Raw genomic sequence first — 15,291 nt, forward strand, 5'->3', positions numbered from 1 at the left:
AACATGATTCATCATATTACCTAGTCAAAGAAGCATAAATTACTTAGTTCCCAAACATTTGGAAAGAAAACCAAGCAAATTCTATTGAAATTCGAAATGAAAGTGTACACAACTAATGAATAAATAAATTAAATATGAATCTTATTATGCTCCACCATGATTTTTGTTGTTGATGTCACTCCACTTGAAATCACTTTCTCACACTTACAATAGAGAAATCACACTACTTACATGCTCTAAGCACTCACACACACACACTTCCTAATGTCTTCTTCTTGGATCACTAAGTCTCTCTCTATCCAATAATTTTTTGTGAAATCGAATCAAGTGATTTTAACCCTTTGGATCGCTCAAACCGAAAAAACTGTCTTAAGTCAACGTGAAGCACAACAGTACAAACAAGGTGGTGTCAGGGCATTGAATGTAGGTACAGTGGCACTGGGTAGAGTGCTGAGTTTCATGACCCTAGATCATAGATATAGGGCTTCAGGCACCGGGGCACTAAATAGGGTGGTGCTGAGATGCTAGAGGTAGGCACAATTGAGCTAGGGTCTTAGTTTTAGAATGACATTCACTCTATTTTTCAACATGAAGGAGATCATCACTAGGCATCTAGGTGCCAAGTTGAGGCGGCGAGGCGTTTGAACCTACCTTAGCCTAATTTGTGCTCCCAAGTGCTCGAGTTTTGGATCTGGACTTGTATCCTTCAATTAACACTATATATAGCCCTAAAGATATGAAAATTATACATAAATGGTATAATACACACATATAACATATTTTGTATGCATCAACACTCCTAGTTAGCATACTATTGAAGACAATGTTTGCTCTCAGCATACAAATTTTAATATTTTTGTAAATTTAGTATTTGAGGGCATTTTTGATGTTTTTGTGGGGGCTTATATATGAATATTTTTGCAGAATTTTCTTTTAATTTCTTAGGAGTCAAGGACTGAATGTATTGAGGAATGATAACCTGTGACTTGAGGCAAATCTTAGGGTGAGAATTTTAAGAGTTTGTTCTGTATATTTATATGGATCCTCTCAAGTTAAGATTTAATTTTAACACATATATTAAACTTAGGATTAAATGTTATCTATCCATCTATAGCACCCAATATAGACATTGGCCCATTGAAAAATCTTATATATTTATGTTAATAGATCTTCTTCCTAGCTAAGAGGTGGTATAACCAAACATAAACTTGGTCAATAACTTTTTTTTTAGTGTCTTTCATATATATCTGAGCTTTATTGGATGAATAACTATTGACAATTTGCCTTATGACTTGTTAGATTATACATTCATATCATTTGGTTATGAACTTATGAGTTTAAATTATTTAGTTTATATTGGCTAGAGCATTATAGACTATTTACTGATCATTCATTTTTCTACATATATTGCTTTCTAAATGGTGAGGGGAAAGCTTGGCCTATAGAGAGAGAGAGAGAGAGAGACTATCACTAGAGACTATCTGTACACACAATTAAACACAAAAATAAAATGATGGCTACAAAAATACGTACAAATAGGTAAAGGAATGTACAAATTTAATATAAATTTATGGGGCATTTACATGCTTAACACACAATTCTTATGCACTTAAATTTCTCACCTCACTTTTATATTTACGCACATAATACTCAAATATTTAATATCTCATCAAAAATATAACTATTATCAAAAATATATCTCTTTGGATAGAGACCTCGCCATGCTAATTAAGCTAAACCTTTTGATTTCCCTCAGCACCCAAACCAGCCTTGAGGGGTGAACCCAGCCCCAAACCATGATTGGGCCCAATTTGACCAAAAATAGCCCTTTCTCCATTCCATTTTGATCTAAGACCTTTACATTTTGATCCCAAAACCAAGATCTGAGCCCCCTAACCAAATGGTGACCCTCGCCTGGCCGGCCAGCCACCTTGGTGGCCGAAAAACACCATGGCCAAGGGAGCCCATATTGTCAAAACTCAAAATTGAACATACATGATGTGCACAACTCCAATTGGACACTTGGGCATTTCTTCCCTGCACCTAAACAACCATAAACATCCACTAATTGCCCCTAGTGGCCTCTCCAAGCCCTTCTATTTAAACCCCCCTCCATTTCCAAGGGGGTAAGCTTGAAATTCTTTGGGGAAACTCAGTCAAATTGCTTCCAAAGCTTCCTTGATATCTTTTGAGCTTAACCCAACCACCCTTAACCACCCAAATTCACTGCTCAAGCTCAATTTTTGAGAAATATAAATTTATGGGGCATTTACATGCATAGCACACAATTCTTATGCACTTAAATTTCTCACCTCACTTTTATATTTACGCACATGATACGCAAATATTTAATAGCTCATCAATAATATAACTATTATCATTTTATAAAAATGAAATACAGATTTTTAATATATATATATATATATATATATAAATTTAAAACACCAATATACTAAGTATATAAATATGAAAAGTTTTGTGTGAGATATGTAAATACATATGATTTGTGTACTAGGTAATAAAACTTCTCTAAATTTATTTACACTTACCTTACATTTAAAACGCACATAGCGATATCAGGCAAGCAACATAATAATTTCTCCCATTTCAACTCTCAAATATTTTTAAGCCTTCCTTTGCTAAAATAAAATCCTAACCAAGGCTCATATGTTAATATCCTACCTCTCTCTTTCTCCCTCTCTTTGCCTAGAGCGCATATTACGTCAAGACTTCGAACGTAAATGTACGTTCGGATTCCAATAGTCGTTGCGTTATATGAATATCCCGCTGTGTTACATGAATATTCCATCAGTTTTATTTGTAAAAAAATGAAGCGTTATTCGAGAATTATGTGGTGTTATTCGATTAATTTGCGGTGTTATTAGAATATTCACCGGGTTACTTGATTTGGGGTTGTATTATTCAGTATATTCTCCGTGATATTTCAATTTTCATTATGTTATTGGAATAACATAATACTAAATCAAATCAAGTAAAACAAGAGAATATTTCAATAACATTTCATTTTTCACAAATAACGCTCATGAAATATTTTTATAACACAGCTACTATTGTAATCCGAACGTAGCTCTACGCTCAGAGTCCTGGCATAATATTTTTTCCTCTGCCAGCTCCCAACTCCGAAAGCCTGATAGAGGCATTCCATTAACACCAGTAAGGTAGAAGAAATTAATTGCAGAATCTCCTTCCATTCAATTCGTCCTTACATCAAGAATCTCTTTGCCTCACACACCCTTCGAACTTCCAAGTTTAAATCCACGGAGTTCAAAAATCTCACCACTGGTAATAAATTCAGTACTCTATCTCTCTCTGTCTCCATGTCCGTTTCAAACGCACACATTTGAAGCAGAAAAAAGAGCCAGCACTGTAATAAATCCAACCAAAATATCCCGTGAGACATCTCAGCTCCCAGAAAACACAGAAGATCCTGCTCACGAGTTTCCTCTCCCACTCTGCAAATGCCTCTCCCGCTCTCCCCTCCCTTAAAAAACCTCACCTTTCCTTCTCCGAAACCACCAACTTCCAATGGAGCAACACAACCCATTACCCTTCCTCATTCTCTTCTTCTTTTTCTCATTCTTCCCTCCCCTGTTTCAATCACAAGACCTCCGACCCTTCATCATCCAGCTCCATCCCAAGTCCCAAACCACCTCCAACCATCATCAATGGCACCTCTCCTTCCTCCCTTCTTCATCCCGCCTGCTCTACTCCTACCACACCACCCTCATCGGCTTCGCCGCTCTTCTCTCCCCTGATGAAGCTGATGCTCTCCGCAACTCCCCCAGCGTCATTGCCGTCCACCCCGATCGCTATCTCAAACTTCACACCACCTACTCCTACAAATTTCTCAACCTCGCCGGCACCGCCGGTTCTCCAGGGCTCTGGACTGGCTCCAAATTCGGCCGTGGTGCCATCATTGGAGTCCTTGACACCGGAGTCTGGCCGGAAAGCCCTAGCTTTTCTGACCACCACATGCCGCCAATCCCTTCCAGGTGGAAAGGAAGTTGCCAAATTGGCGAGAACTTTAACTCCACTAACTGCAATCGTAAGCTCATCGGTGCTAGATTCTACTCCAAGGGTCACCGTGCCAATTCTCCGGCCGCCGGCACCGCCGCATTTGAATACATTTCCCCCCGCGATGCTCATGGCCATGGGACACACACTTCCTCCACCGCCGGCGGGGCCTCCGTAAGTGGCGCTAGTGTGCTTGGCGCCGGAGCTGGAACGGCGACCGGCATGGCTCCGGGTGCTCACATAGCCGTTTACAAGGTGCGCTAGTGTGCTTGGCGCCGGAGCTGGAATGGCGACCGGCATGGCTCCGGGAGCTCACATAGCCGTTTACAAGGTGTGCTGGTATAATGGATGTTATAGCTCCGACATTCTCGCTGGAATGGATGACGCCGTTCATGACGGTGTTGATGTGCTTTCTCTCTCACTTGGAGGTTTTCCTATGCCATTGTTTGAGGATAGCATCGCCATTGGAAGCTTTCGAGCTGTCGAGCGAGGGGTGGCTGTCGTCTGCGCTGGGGGAAATAATGGCCCTGCTGCGAGCTCTGTCGCGAATGAAGCGCCGTGGATTACAACGGTTGGCGCCAGCACGATGGACCGCCGGTTCCCGGCTGCTGTACGGTTGGCTAACGGTCGACTTCTTTATGGGGAGTCTATTACGGGATTTTCAAATAATGGCGGGAAGGTGCCGGAGCTGGAGCTGGTTTATGAGAATGGCGGGAACAGGGGAGCTGAGTTCTGTTTCAGGTACTGTTCTGAAAATCAGATAAATATATTTTAAAAACTCGATCTTTTTAATTTTATTGAAAGTTTTTAGTTGTTCTTACTCATTGAATGATTATATTTTGATACATTTTACAAGTTCAAACATTTTATTTACAAAAATAATATATTATACATTACATACTCTTAAGGAAAATTATTTCAAATTTATATTATGTTTTGAACTTGACATGTTGTAAGTTTAGCTTATTCAGCACATTGATGAGCCAAATTTAAATAATATTTAGAATTAATTTCTTAAATAAGCTTAAAAAAGAATCACAATTTACTCTGTAATTTTATACTTCCATTAAATTTAATTTTTAGACATAAAATTTTATTCACTAAACATATTTTTAACTGTGGATACTCATAGAACACGTTATAAAAATGAATATATTTCATATTCTACTTTTACAATACTAAAAAATACTCCATACACATAAAATTTATACTTTTGTGATTTCGATTTCATGAAGGGGCTCGCTTTCAAAATCTAAAGTCAAAGGGAAAATTGTCATCTGCGACCGCGGAGTCAATGGGCGTGCCGAAAAAGGTCAAGCTGTCAAAGAAGCGGGCGGCGCCGCCATGATTCTCGCGAATGCTGAAATAAATCAAGAAGAAGACTCCCTCGACGCTCACGTTCTCCCCTCAACTCTCATCGGCTTCAACCAATCCATCCAACTCAAGTCCTTCATCAATTCCACTAAAATCCCTAAAGCTCGAATCATCTTTGCCGCCACCGCCACCACCGGCAGGTCACGTGCTCCTTCCATTGCGCCCTCTTCTCCTCACGCGGCCCAAGCCTAACGATCCCCTCCGTTCTAAAGCCCGATATAATTGCCCCGGGGGTCAATATCATCGCAGCTTGGCCCGAAAACCTTGGCCCATCTGGCCTTGCCGATGATCACAGGCGTTCGAATTTTAGTATTCTTTCGGGGACTTCTATGGCATGCCCGCATGTGAGCGGGATAGTAGCACTGGTTCGGGCTGCGCATCCAAGCTGGAGTCCGGCGGCTGTCCGGTCAGCTATTATGACAACGGCCGATGTTTTGGACCGATATGCAAAACCGATAATGGATGGGGTCGAACCTGCCAATATATTTGCCATGGGAGCAGGTCATATTAATCCGAGCAGGGCTATGGACCCGGGACTGGTTTATGATATTGAATCAGAAGATTATGTTATTCATTTGTGCTCGCTTGGGTATACGAAGTCCGAGATGTTTGCTATCACACACCGGTAAGAAAATTATATATAATTAAAATAAAATAATTTTTTAATACATAAAATTTCAAATAAAATTTAAATTATTATGTATTTCTTATTTTATTTAGGCATCTTACATGTAAAAATATATTAGAAGCTCTTTACATTTTTTTAGTTAAAACTTTTATGATCAATGATTGTTTGTGACCAACTTGTTTACATAAGCAAGCCTGATAATAAATGAAATTTATTAGCTAGTTTGTGACTATTTTTTTAATTTATATGTTACTTAAAAGACATTATGACATCAAAGTGTTAAAAAAAATTGTTATATGCAACTAAAATCATCAAAAACATAATATCAAAGCATTTGTTAAGCATCATTATACATTCAATTCGAATTCATCTAACTTGATTTGTGTTCTGCTTGCGTAGGATTGTGGATTGTGGTGACATTAAGGAAAAGAACAAGTGGTTTAGTTTGAACTATCCTTCCATTTCTGTGGAGTTTAAGAGAGGAACAAATGTGATTATGACGAGGAGGACAGCAAGTAATGTGGGGAAGATTAATTCAACTTATTTCGTGAAGGTGAGTCCACCAAAGGGAGTGAGGGTGAGAGTGGTGCCTAAAAGATTGAACTTTGGAGCGATAAATGATAAGAGAAGTTATCTAGTTTGGTTTATGTCAAGGAGAAAGGACAAGACAGAGGGATATAGTGAAGGGGAGATCATTTGGGTGGGTGAAGAGGAGGAAGGCAACAGGGTGAGGAGCCCTGTGTCTGTCGAATGGAAACCATAAAAGTAAAAGATTAAATTTGAAAAAATATATTTAAAATAAGAAGACAACTGATATGAAAAACAAAATGTTCAAATTTTATCTTACTAAAAAGTAATCCATTGGATTATTTTATTTATTTATTTTTAATATCAAGTCTTCTTATTTTAAATAACAGCTTTTCCCTTTCATTTTAGTATAAGGGTATCCTAATATTACTTTATCTATCAAACTTGTATGCCATATTTCTTTCAAATTTGTATTTCATTTTATTGTGTGAGAGTTTCAATGAATATTGTATTATGTTGTCAATGATTGTTTCATCATTATAGCAAATTTAGAATTTTAGGGCGGACAAAAAAAGTTATTGTCCTTTGACATCCTTTTAGAAATATAGGTAAGGAGAAGGATGTCTTCATTATTAGAGGTGTAGGCTTTGAAGTATGGCAATAAAGCTAACATCTTTTCTTCTTATATAGCATGTGTGTGGTTTTATTTTACTTTTGTAAACAATTTATCTATGAATTGTGTTATTTGGTGGAGAATATGATTGGCCAGACTCCATGGCATAAATAAAAAGGTGGCTGATTTTATATTCTTTTATTGCTTTACTTTTTAATGAGTGCCAATGTGCAATGAAAGTTTAAAATCAATCAATCCAAAATATTGCAAGACTCAATGACACAACAATTCCCAATTCATTTTCATATATAGATTGAAAATATCTTTTTCTAGAAATAAATTTACTTGTATATCACATTATATCATATATAGCTATTAAATTTTCATAAATACAAGTGATTTCTAAATAATTCTATAAAATATCAAAGAATATAAAGTAATTTTAAAATAATTGTGTGACTAGGTGATTGATTATATGCAATCAATAAATATAGCATATTCACTTCCATTAATCTAAAAATTCGAAGATGTAAAGTTGTTCTATCTATAAAAAATATCCCAAAAAAAAAGGAAGCATATATTGATTGCAATTTCATGAAGTCATTACAATATCGATTAATAAAGTCGTTATAACTCAAGATAAAATTACTTTAAATTATGATTGATATTTTGATTACAATCAAAGTAGAAAGGATGATTAATATAAGTTCATTTGCTTTTTTTTTTAAGAAGTAATAAATGATAATTGATCAAAGGAAAATAGATGAATTAAGGTAAATTACCTTTTTTTAATATTGAGATGACGATGTCCCTAAATTTCTCATAAAAAAATATCTTAAAGGCTCTCAATTTACTCTATAATTTATTAATGTAAAAGTCATAAAGTTAGTTGTTAAAAATTGCTTGGCTTCATTAATCAAAGAAGGCCAATTTTTTGTTAATTTTATTTTATTATATGAGAGAAGACAAAAGGTTGGGCACAACTCTAAAGCTCCACAAAACTATTTTTTGTAGTTTATAACTATAAAATCATATAAAGTTAGTGAACTCTCATATTCAAACCATGTTGCAATAACATTTTTGGCCTCCCATGCAAAAAAAATCTTATTTACCTTTCATATTATAAATTAAAGTTTATAAGTTTATGCCCTTAAAATAATGATATCAAAAAATAATATCAATCAATGGGATTGTCGTCGCCCGGAACTGTTGCTGCTGTCACCGACAATTCCCTCATATCGATGTCAATTTTTGGTATCATATTTTCAAGGAGTTGCCACTCTGTTTATCTATCATATTGCCCTATTCTTTAAGTAACTTATTCTTTTGAATCATGTGAAGGATTCTCAGATGTTAATAAATTCGGAGAAAGAAGGAAAAGAGCTAATAAAAATAGAAAATAGTAGAAAAAGGAAATATAGGGATAATTTTCATTGTGGTCAACATTGAAGAGAAAATTCTAGAATATCCAATTTCTGAGATTCTCGTATAAGGAAAACCACATAAAAAACTTAATAACCAGAGATATAGGTATATTACATATTTCGAGTTCTTCATTCTCCTATAGGAGCAAGATCATATAGTTAATTACATCTTAGACAATTATGACTATCTAAGAAAACTTCTTATTAACGTTAACACTCATTCTCTAAGAAATTTTTAGTGTCAAGATTAAGGAAAGAAACATCAATAATTTAGTCCCCAACGCCTGTTTTCTATAATCCGTTCATGTTTAGGGCGTAAGATTTCCACAGATCTTGCACCAAACTTAATTATTTTTGTTCCTAAAGCTTCATCGCATCATAACAAACATATACATACAGACACTTAGCCATGTTGTGATGATCTTCTTCACATTGTCTCAAATTCGAGCAAAAATTAGGGTTAATTGTTCATACCTGGTCTTGAGAGGTGAATCCTCAATCAATCTTGATAGGAATGGTATCTAGGTCTTTGTGAAGCTCCTCCTGAGTCCAATTTGGAATGAAATTAGGTCAAGGCATGTTCTTGTTGAAATGGGTTCATGGTTTTAGCTTGGAGTAGGTTAGAGCTTTTAGGGAGGGACAACTTGGATTGGAAACTTCCTCGTGAGGCTTGGGGAAGCTTCTGGGATGATTGAAATGGAATTTTGGTAGGGTTTATGCTAACCCAAAAAAGCGTCCTGTTTTTAGAGTGGGAAATTGGGGCTTCTTGATGAGTTTTAGAGGCTGAAACTATTTGGGATTGCTTGCTTAGAAGAGGGGGTATAAATTTGGCGTTGAGAGTTTCAGGGTTAGAGGTCTGTATCTATGGTTCACTGCTCATGGGGGGCTCTCAGGTTGGCTCCTTAAATATCCATGAGAGGCCTTGGATAAGCATAGGATTGCTTGAGGATGAAGGTGAGCAGCTCATGTTGGTTAGAGATAAGTTTCTGGCTAAGGATAGCCATGGTTAAGCTTCCCTAAGTCATACCCCTGATTAGCTTCCATTAAGGGGAAGATTAGATCATGGCTTTAGCTTCCTTCTATTGTGGGAATGATGTGGTGGAGAGGAGCCCATAGATGAGTTGGCTTGAACCCTCCACCTAAGCTGAAAGTATGTGATAAGGAATGACACATAGCCTTCTCTCATGATGATGTTTAACTTTGGTAAAAAATTTTGGCTAGATGCATTTAATGGGGTTTTCATGGGTCTTGGGTATTCCGTGAGGGATTTCATGAGTCATGGGTGACCCATTAACAATCCTTCATGTGTAGCATTTAGGGTTTAAGTTCAAAAGATGGACTTAGGTTTGTCATGGGCTTATTTTGCTATGGACTTAGGTCATGATTTTAGGCTTAAATCCTAGGTTTAATATCTTTTAATTTCACTCCTTCAATTAATTAAATGATTAATTAATTAAGAGAATAAAATCATTTGATTAAATGACCATATTTTGACATAAAAATGGAGTTGACCAATTAGGTCCCGAGGTTGACCATGATGACTCATTTTGACCATGTGATAGTTGAGTTAGTCATGGGGATATTGGATTTTATAATATAGTTTGGTTTGACCATGTTGAACAAAAAGGTTGATCATGATGGTCAATTTGACCATATGGTGGTTGGAATAATCATAAGGTCAATATGGTGATCATTTGGGTATAGAGTTGATCAAATGGTCAATGTGGTGACCATTGGGTCCAAGATCCATTTTGACCAAACTTAAGTCCAAGTTGACCCAGGTTGACCAATTGAGTCATAGAGTTGACCAATTAACCAAGTTTGACCAATTGAGTCCTAGCAAATTTGACCAATTAGGTCCTAAAGTTGACTCATGACCAAGTTTGACCAATTAGGTCCTATGTTTGACCAAATGTTCGATTTAGTGATCATTGGGTTCAGAGTTGACCAAATGGTCAATGTGGTGACTATTGGGTCTAAAGTTGTCCAAATGGTCAATATGGGGTGACCATTGGGTCTAAGGTTGACCTAATGGTTAATGTGGTGACTATTGGATCTAAGGCTGACCACGTGGTCAATATGGTGACCAAATCAGGGCTTATCATCATTGATTTGATCAACTTAGGGTGTCATCGTGATTTGGGTTCAAATAAGGCACCTTAAAGATTTGGTCTAATTTTTAGGGTTAGGGAACTCTAGATGGGTTGAAGAAGTCAATGTTGGTCGACCCTCCCCAAGACAGATTTAATGGTCTTGATGATCTTTAGATTTTTAGGAGGGTGTCTAGAGATACTGAGCTAATGTGGATAGCTCAAGATATGTCTTATTTATAAATGTCAATTTTGGGTAGGTTCTCATAAAAGTGAGGTCAACAACGCATGTGCCATAGTTTTGTATTATCATTATCTGACTCCACAGAATGAACTCCACCTACAACCGTACTCCCCAATAGTTTGTGGATATTTCATGCAGTTAAATTTCCTTTCATCACATTCAGTGCACCTTTAACAATTCTTATGGTTTCCCTATCCTCGTCTGCTTTAGGAATAAAACCATTTATATGTAAAGTGCCCAAAAAAATCAAATTCTTCTTCAGATCTGGAATATGTCGGACATCACATAATGTTATAATACTATCATCATACATCTTAATCCTGACATCACCAATACTAATAATATTGCAACAACTTTCATCACCTAAATAGACAGAGCCAAAATTAGATTACCTGTATGAAGTAAACCACTCCCTTTTATGTGTTCTAAGATAAGAGCATCCTGAATCAAGAATCCATGCATTTATGAACTGATTTGATGAAATTGAAAGCATATCACTATTACTACAATCTGAATTGTCACTCTGCACCACATTTACAGACTTGGATGATACATCACGTTTCTCCCCATTTTGCTTCTTGAGCTTTAGATAATCTCTCTTCATATGACCCGACTCCTTGCACTTGTAGCTATGAATCATCTTTCTGCCTATAGACTTTGATCTGGAATTTCGTCTTCCAGAACCCTCCCTCTCTTTCTTCTATCCAAGTTCTTGATTACTCATAAAATATAAACTATCACTATTGGAGCTTTTTCCTGCATTCTACTTCCACTGGTTGTGAGCCAACAATGTTGCAGTAATCTCAACAACTTTGATTGTTTCTTTCTCACATGTAAGAGTAGTCACCAGCTGTTTATAAGAGGAAGGCAATGAACACAACATAATTATTTCTTGGTTTTCATCCTCAATACTCACATCAATTCGTGATAAATCTGTGGTTATTTGATTAAAGACATTCACATGCTAGGTCAGATCAGTGCCTTTTTACATCTTCAGCCTATACAACTTTTGCTTCAGATACAATTTATTTGTTAGAGATTTGGACATAAACTGAGTTTCCAATTTCTTCTGTACTTCTCCTGGAGATTTTAGATTCATTAAGTGATACATAACTTCATCTACCATACATAAATGTATGGTTGTTGGTGCTCGTTGATGCAATTCTTCCCAATCTTCATCCTCCATGGTATCTGGTTTCGTTGCCAGTAAAGCCTTCAAGATCCCTTGTCGTGTCAACAAATCTTTCACCATTGTTTGCCACAATCTAAAGTTACCAATTTCATCAAACTTCACCACTTCAAATTTTGCACCAAAGATTGCCATCGCAGATTAGTCCTACCATTATCTTTTCATGTCTCACATTCTGCAGATTCCTATTCAGCCAAACCGTCATGCAAAGACATGTCTATCGTGTGAATCGTCTTCAAACCTTCTCCTGTCACGAGAATTTTTTTTGCAAACCCTCTGCGTCACCAAACCCCTTCAGTAAATTGCTTGCAAGCCCTCTGTGTCACCGAACTCCTTCACCAAATTTGCTCGCAAGCCCACTGCGTCGTCAAACTCCTTCGCCAAAATCATGAATGCACGATTCACAAATTTGCTATCGTCAAACTCCGCCAAAATCATGAATGCACGATTCACAAATTTGCTTGCTCTTTCTGTACTGAACCGCCCGTACCCTAGCCTAACTTTTCTACCAAATGGTCGAATCCTTCTTCGTCCTCCCTGCGCCGATCTCTTCTGCCCTAGAACCTTGCTCTGAAACCACTTGTTGAAAATTTTAGGGCAAAGAACATGCAAGAATCAATGCAAATCTAGAAAGAAAAACATAGATTTAACGAGGTTTGACAAAGATGCATACGTCTTCGGGAGCAGAGCGGCGGCTTTTCTTTAAATTCAAAAAAAGAGTACAAGATCTCATTAGGGTTACAATACATCATATATATATAGTCCTGACGTACAATATGTAATTACAAAATTACCCCTGTACCATACCGCACCCCCAACCCATATAACAAAACTCTCTAATTGGACAAATGTTTTCGCTCCACTCTGCTTGCAAGCTCCGCTCTGCTGGCTCGCTCCGTTCCGCTCCAGCATATGTCCCTTATCTGGTATATGAGCTATACCTAACATTTATCTTGTCAATAAAAAAATTTGGCTCCTTAAGGTTACTCAGTTCTTTCTTTCTATTATCATGCTATCTTTATTTCTCTATGCATTTCTTGAAAGAAATTGTTGCGAACCTTTTATTTTGATTGTGGGTGAATTCCTAGAGTTTTATGTGCAAAAAGCACTTAAGAGTTTTGATGCGCCCCTAGCGTGTGTTATTTTTGTGTGTGTTTTATGTCAATTCAATTACCTGAGAAGGTGCCAAAAACTTGACCCGACCCAAAATTATGCAGTAATTTTGTTTTAAAAAATATGGCCAATAACTTGACCTAATTTATATTAAGTAGTTAATGTATATTAAGTTTATATTAAGTAGTTAATGTGCAAAATTGAAATGTTATAAAATATAGTGAATAGTTCACACAGTATGGGTTCTTCGCAAGTGCATGTATCACTTCAAGTAATATAGGGTTTCTTTGAAAACCTCAGCATCGATCCCACGAAGAAGCGAGGTAAGAGGTCCTTAGTCAAATCCCGGTATACTACTATTAGCTCATAGTTTAGAATGTTGATTAAAATGGTGTTTTATCTAGCAACTACTCCTAAATGTGAATGTTAAATGTAAGAATATTAACTATTTATTAACTATTATATTAATTCTAAAGATAACCCTTTCTAGATGAGTTGGTGTGGAGAATTTTAAGATGTTAAAAACTACTCTTCTTATGCAGCGAATTGGATAACGTAAAGGAATGAGATACATTAAATATTGTATGTGCCAAATATGAGCAATTTTAATTCTCTACCCTGATTCAGTGTTATAGAAAATCATTGGCCAATCTCAGGTTTAGTCCCTAAATCTATGGTTAGGCTTGGAGAATACTGACTCTCACTCCAAAGCTCTCACTTCCCTTCCCCTGAAGGCTAACACTCGCTTTAGTTCTTATAATCTAAGACCAAATTGAGAATTTTACTCTGTCACCCTAAATCTCCAATTCTACGCCCAACAATATATATATTTCCTTATTTATTTGCACTCAACCCCCATGAACTTCACCATCCCTGAAATTTGAATGTGGTACCAATTTGTTGAGAATTACACCGTCCTCTTGGGTCTTAATACAATTGCAACGAATTTTAACACTACAACGGGCCCTTATTGTAATGTAAATGAAATGCAAGTAAAAACCATCACATTTATAATTAAAAATTATTCAAGCATGCATCCCAATATCCTAAACATGAATCCTACTCATTGCAAAAGAAAAGTAAAAGGAAAATTTTGGCATAATCTTCTCATGCCACTATTTCCAAAAGAGAAGAAAGAGTAAGAGAAACACATCACAAAGCACAAAGAAAACACAACGAAAAACTTCATTAAATCAAAGCAAATCCATTAGATAAGTGTTTACAAAATCATAGGATAATGAAGAACACAATACTTAGTTTTTTTCTCATGAAAGAAAGATGAAAATCTCTCCCACAAAGTCTCCCACTGATCTATGCAATGCTTGAACATTCCCTTACAAATTCTCTCAAACTTCTCTCGCCAGTCTCTCCAAAAAGATAGAAATTTACATTTCTATTCCTATTCTAAGATCTCTAAATATTATCCTCATTTTTCTACACACATACCTCTTTTTCTGACATAAAAGCACTCTATTATAGTGTAGGGACGAATTTCCTAAGAGATTCCTCAAGCAACCTTCCAAAAAGCGTCCAAATACATTGAATCTTCTAGAAATTCGCCCCACATTGCGTCCAAACCGTCTTGGGCGCTGTCAATGTAGTTTTGAGCACCGTTGGTGCCATTTTCACATCATTTTATGCACTCTAGCGCTGTCGGCACTGTTTCTGGCGTCGTCGGCATCCACCCTGCACAACTCCACTATTTGGCTTCGTTTGACTCCGTTTTAGCTCTGTTTCGCCCCATTTTAGTTGCGTTGCATTTCTAACAGATATACCTATAAAATAAGCATAAAAAACCTTCCTTTAAAGTCTAATTTTATTCAAAAATGTGTGAGAAGTGTAAAAAATATTAAACATAGAAAGACATATCGAAATGTGCTAGGACAAAATTTTCTTCTTGGACAGAATTTTCTTTCTTGCTCGTTTTAGCTCCAAATTTATATCGAAATGTGCTTGGACAAAATTTTCTTTCTTGCTCGTTTTAGCTCCAAATTGCACTGTTTTTGCTTCTTTTTCTCCAAAACTCCATTTCTTGTCCTTGAAACCAAAAATA

The 15,291-nt window shown here is 36.6% G+C and overlaps 1 protein-coding gene across 1 annotated transcript; it reads left to right on the forward strand.

Moving 5' to 3' along the window:
• Positions 1 to 3,532: 3,532 nt before the first annotated feature.
• Positions 3,533 to 6,836, forward strand: LOC110038796 (subtilisin-like protease SBT1.2). Its single transcript, XM_020743699.1, is given in 5 exon segments — positions 3,533 to 4,290; positions 4,367 to 4,776; positions 5,271 to 5,574; positions 5,577 to 6,034; positions 6,437 to 6,836. Coding segments are annotated over 5 exon segments (2,280 nt in total). The 5' UTR covers positions 3,533 to 3,546; the 3' UTR covers positions 6,801 to 6,836.
• The last annotated feature ends 8,455 nt before the right edge of the window (positions 6,837 to 15,291 follow it).

This window comes from Phalaenopsis equestris, unplaced genomic scaffold (assembly GCF_001263595.1).
Source record: "Phalaenopsis equestris unplaced genomic scaffold, ASM126359v1 Scaffold000002, whole genome shotgun sequence".
Classification (NCBI taxonomy): Eukaryota; Viridiplantae; Streptophyta; class Magnoliopsida; order Asparagales; family Orchidaceae; genus Phalaenopsis; species Phalaenopsis equestris.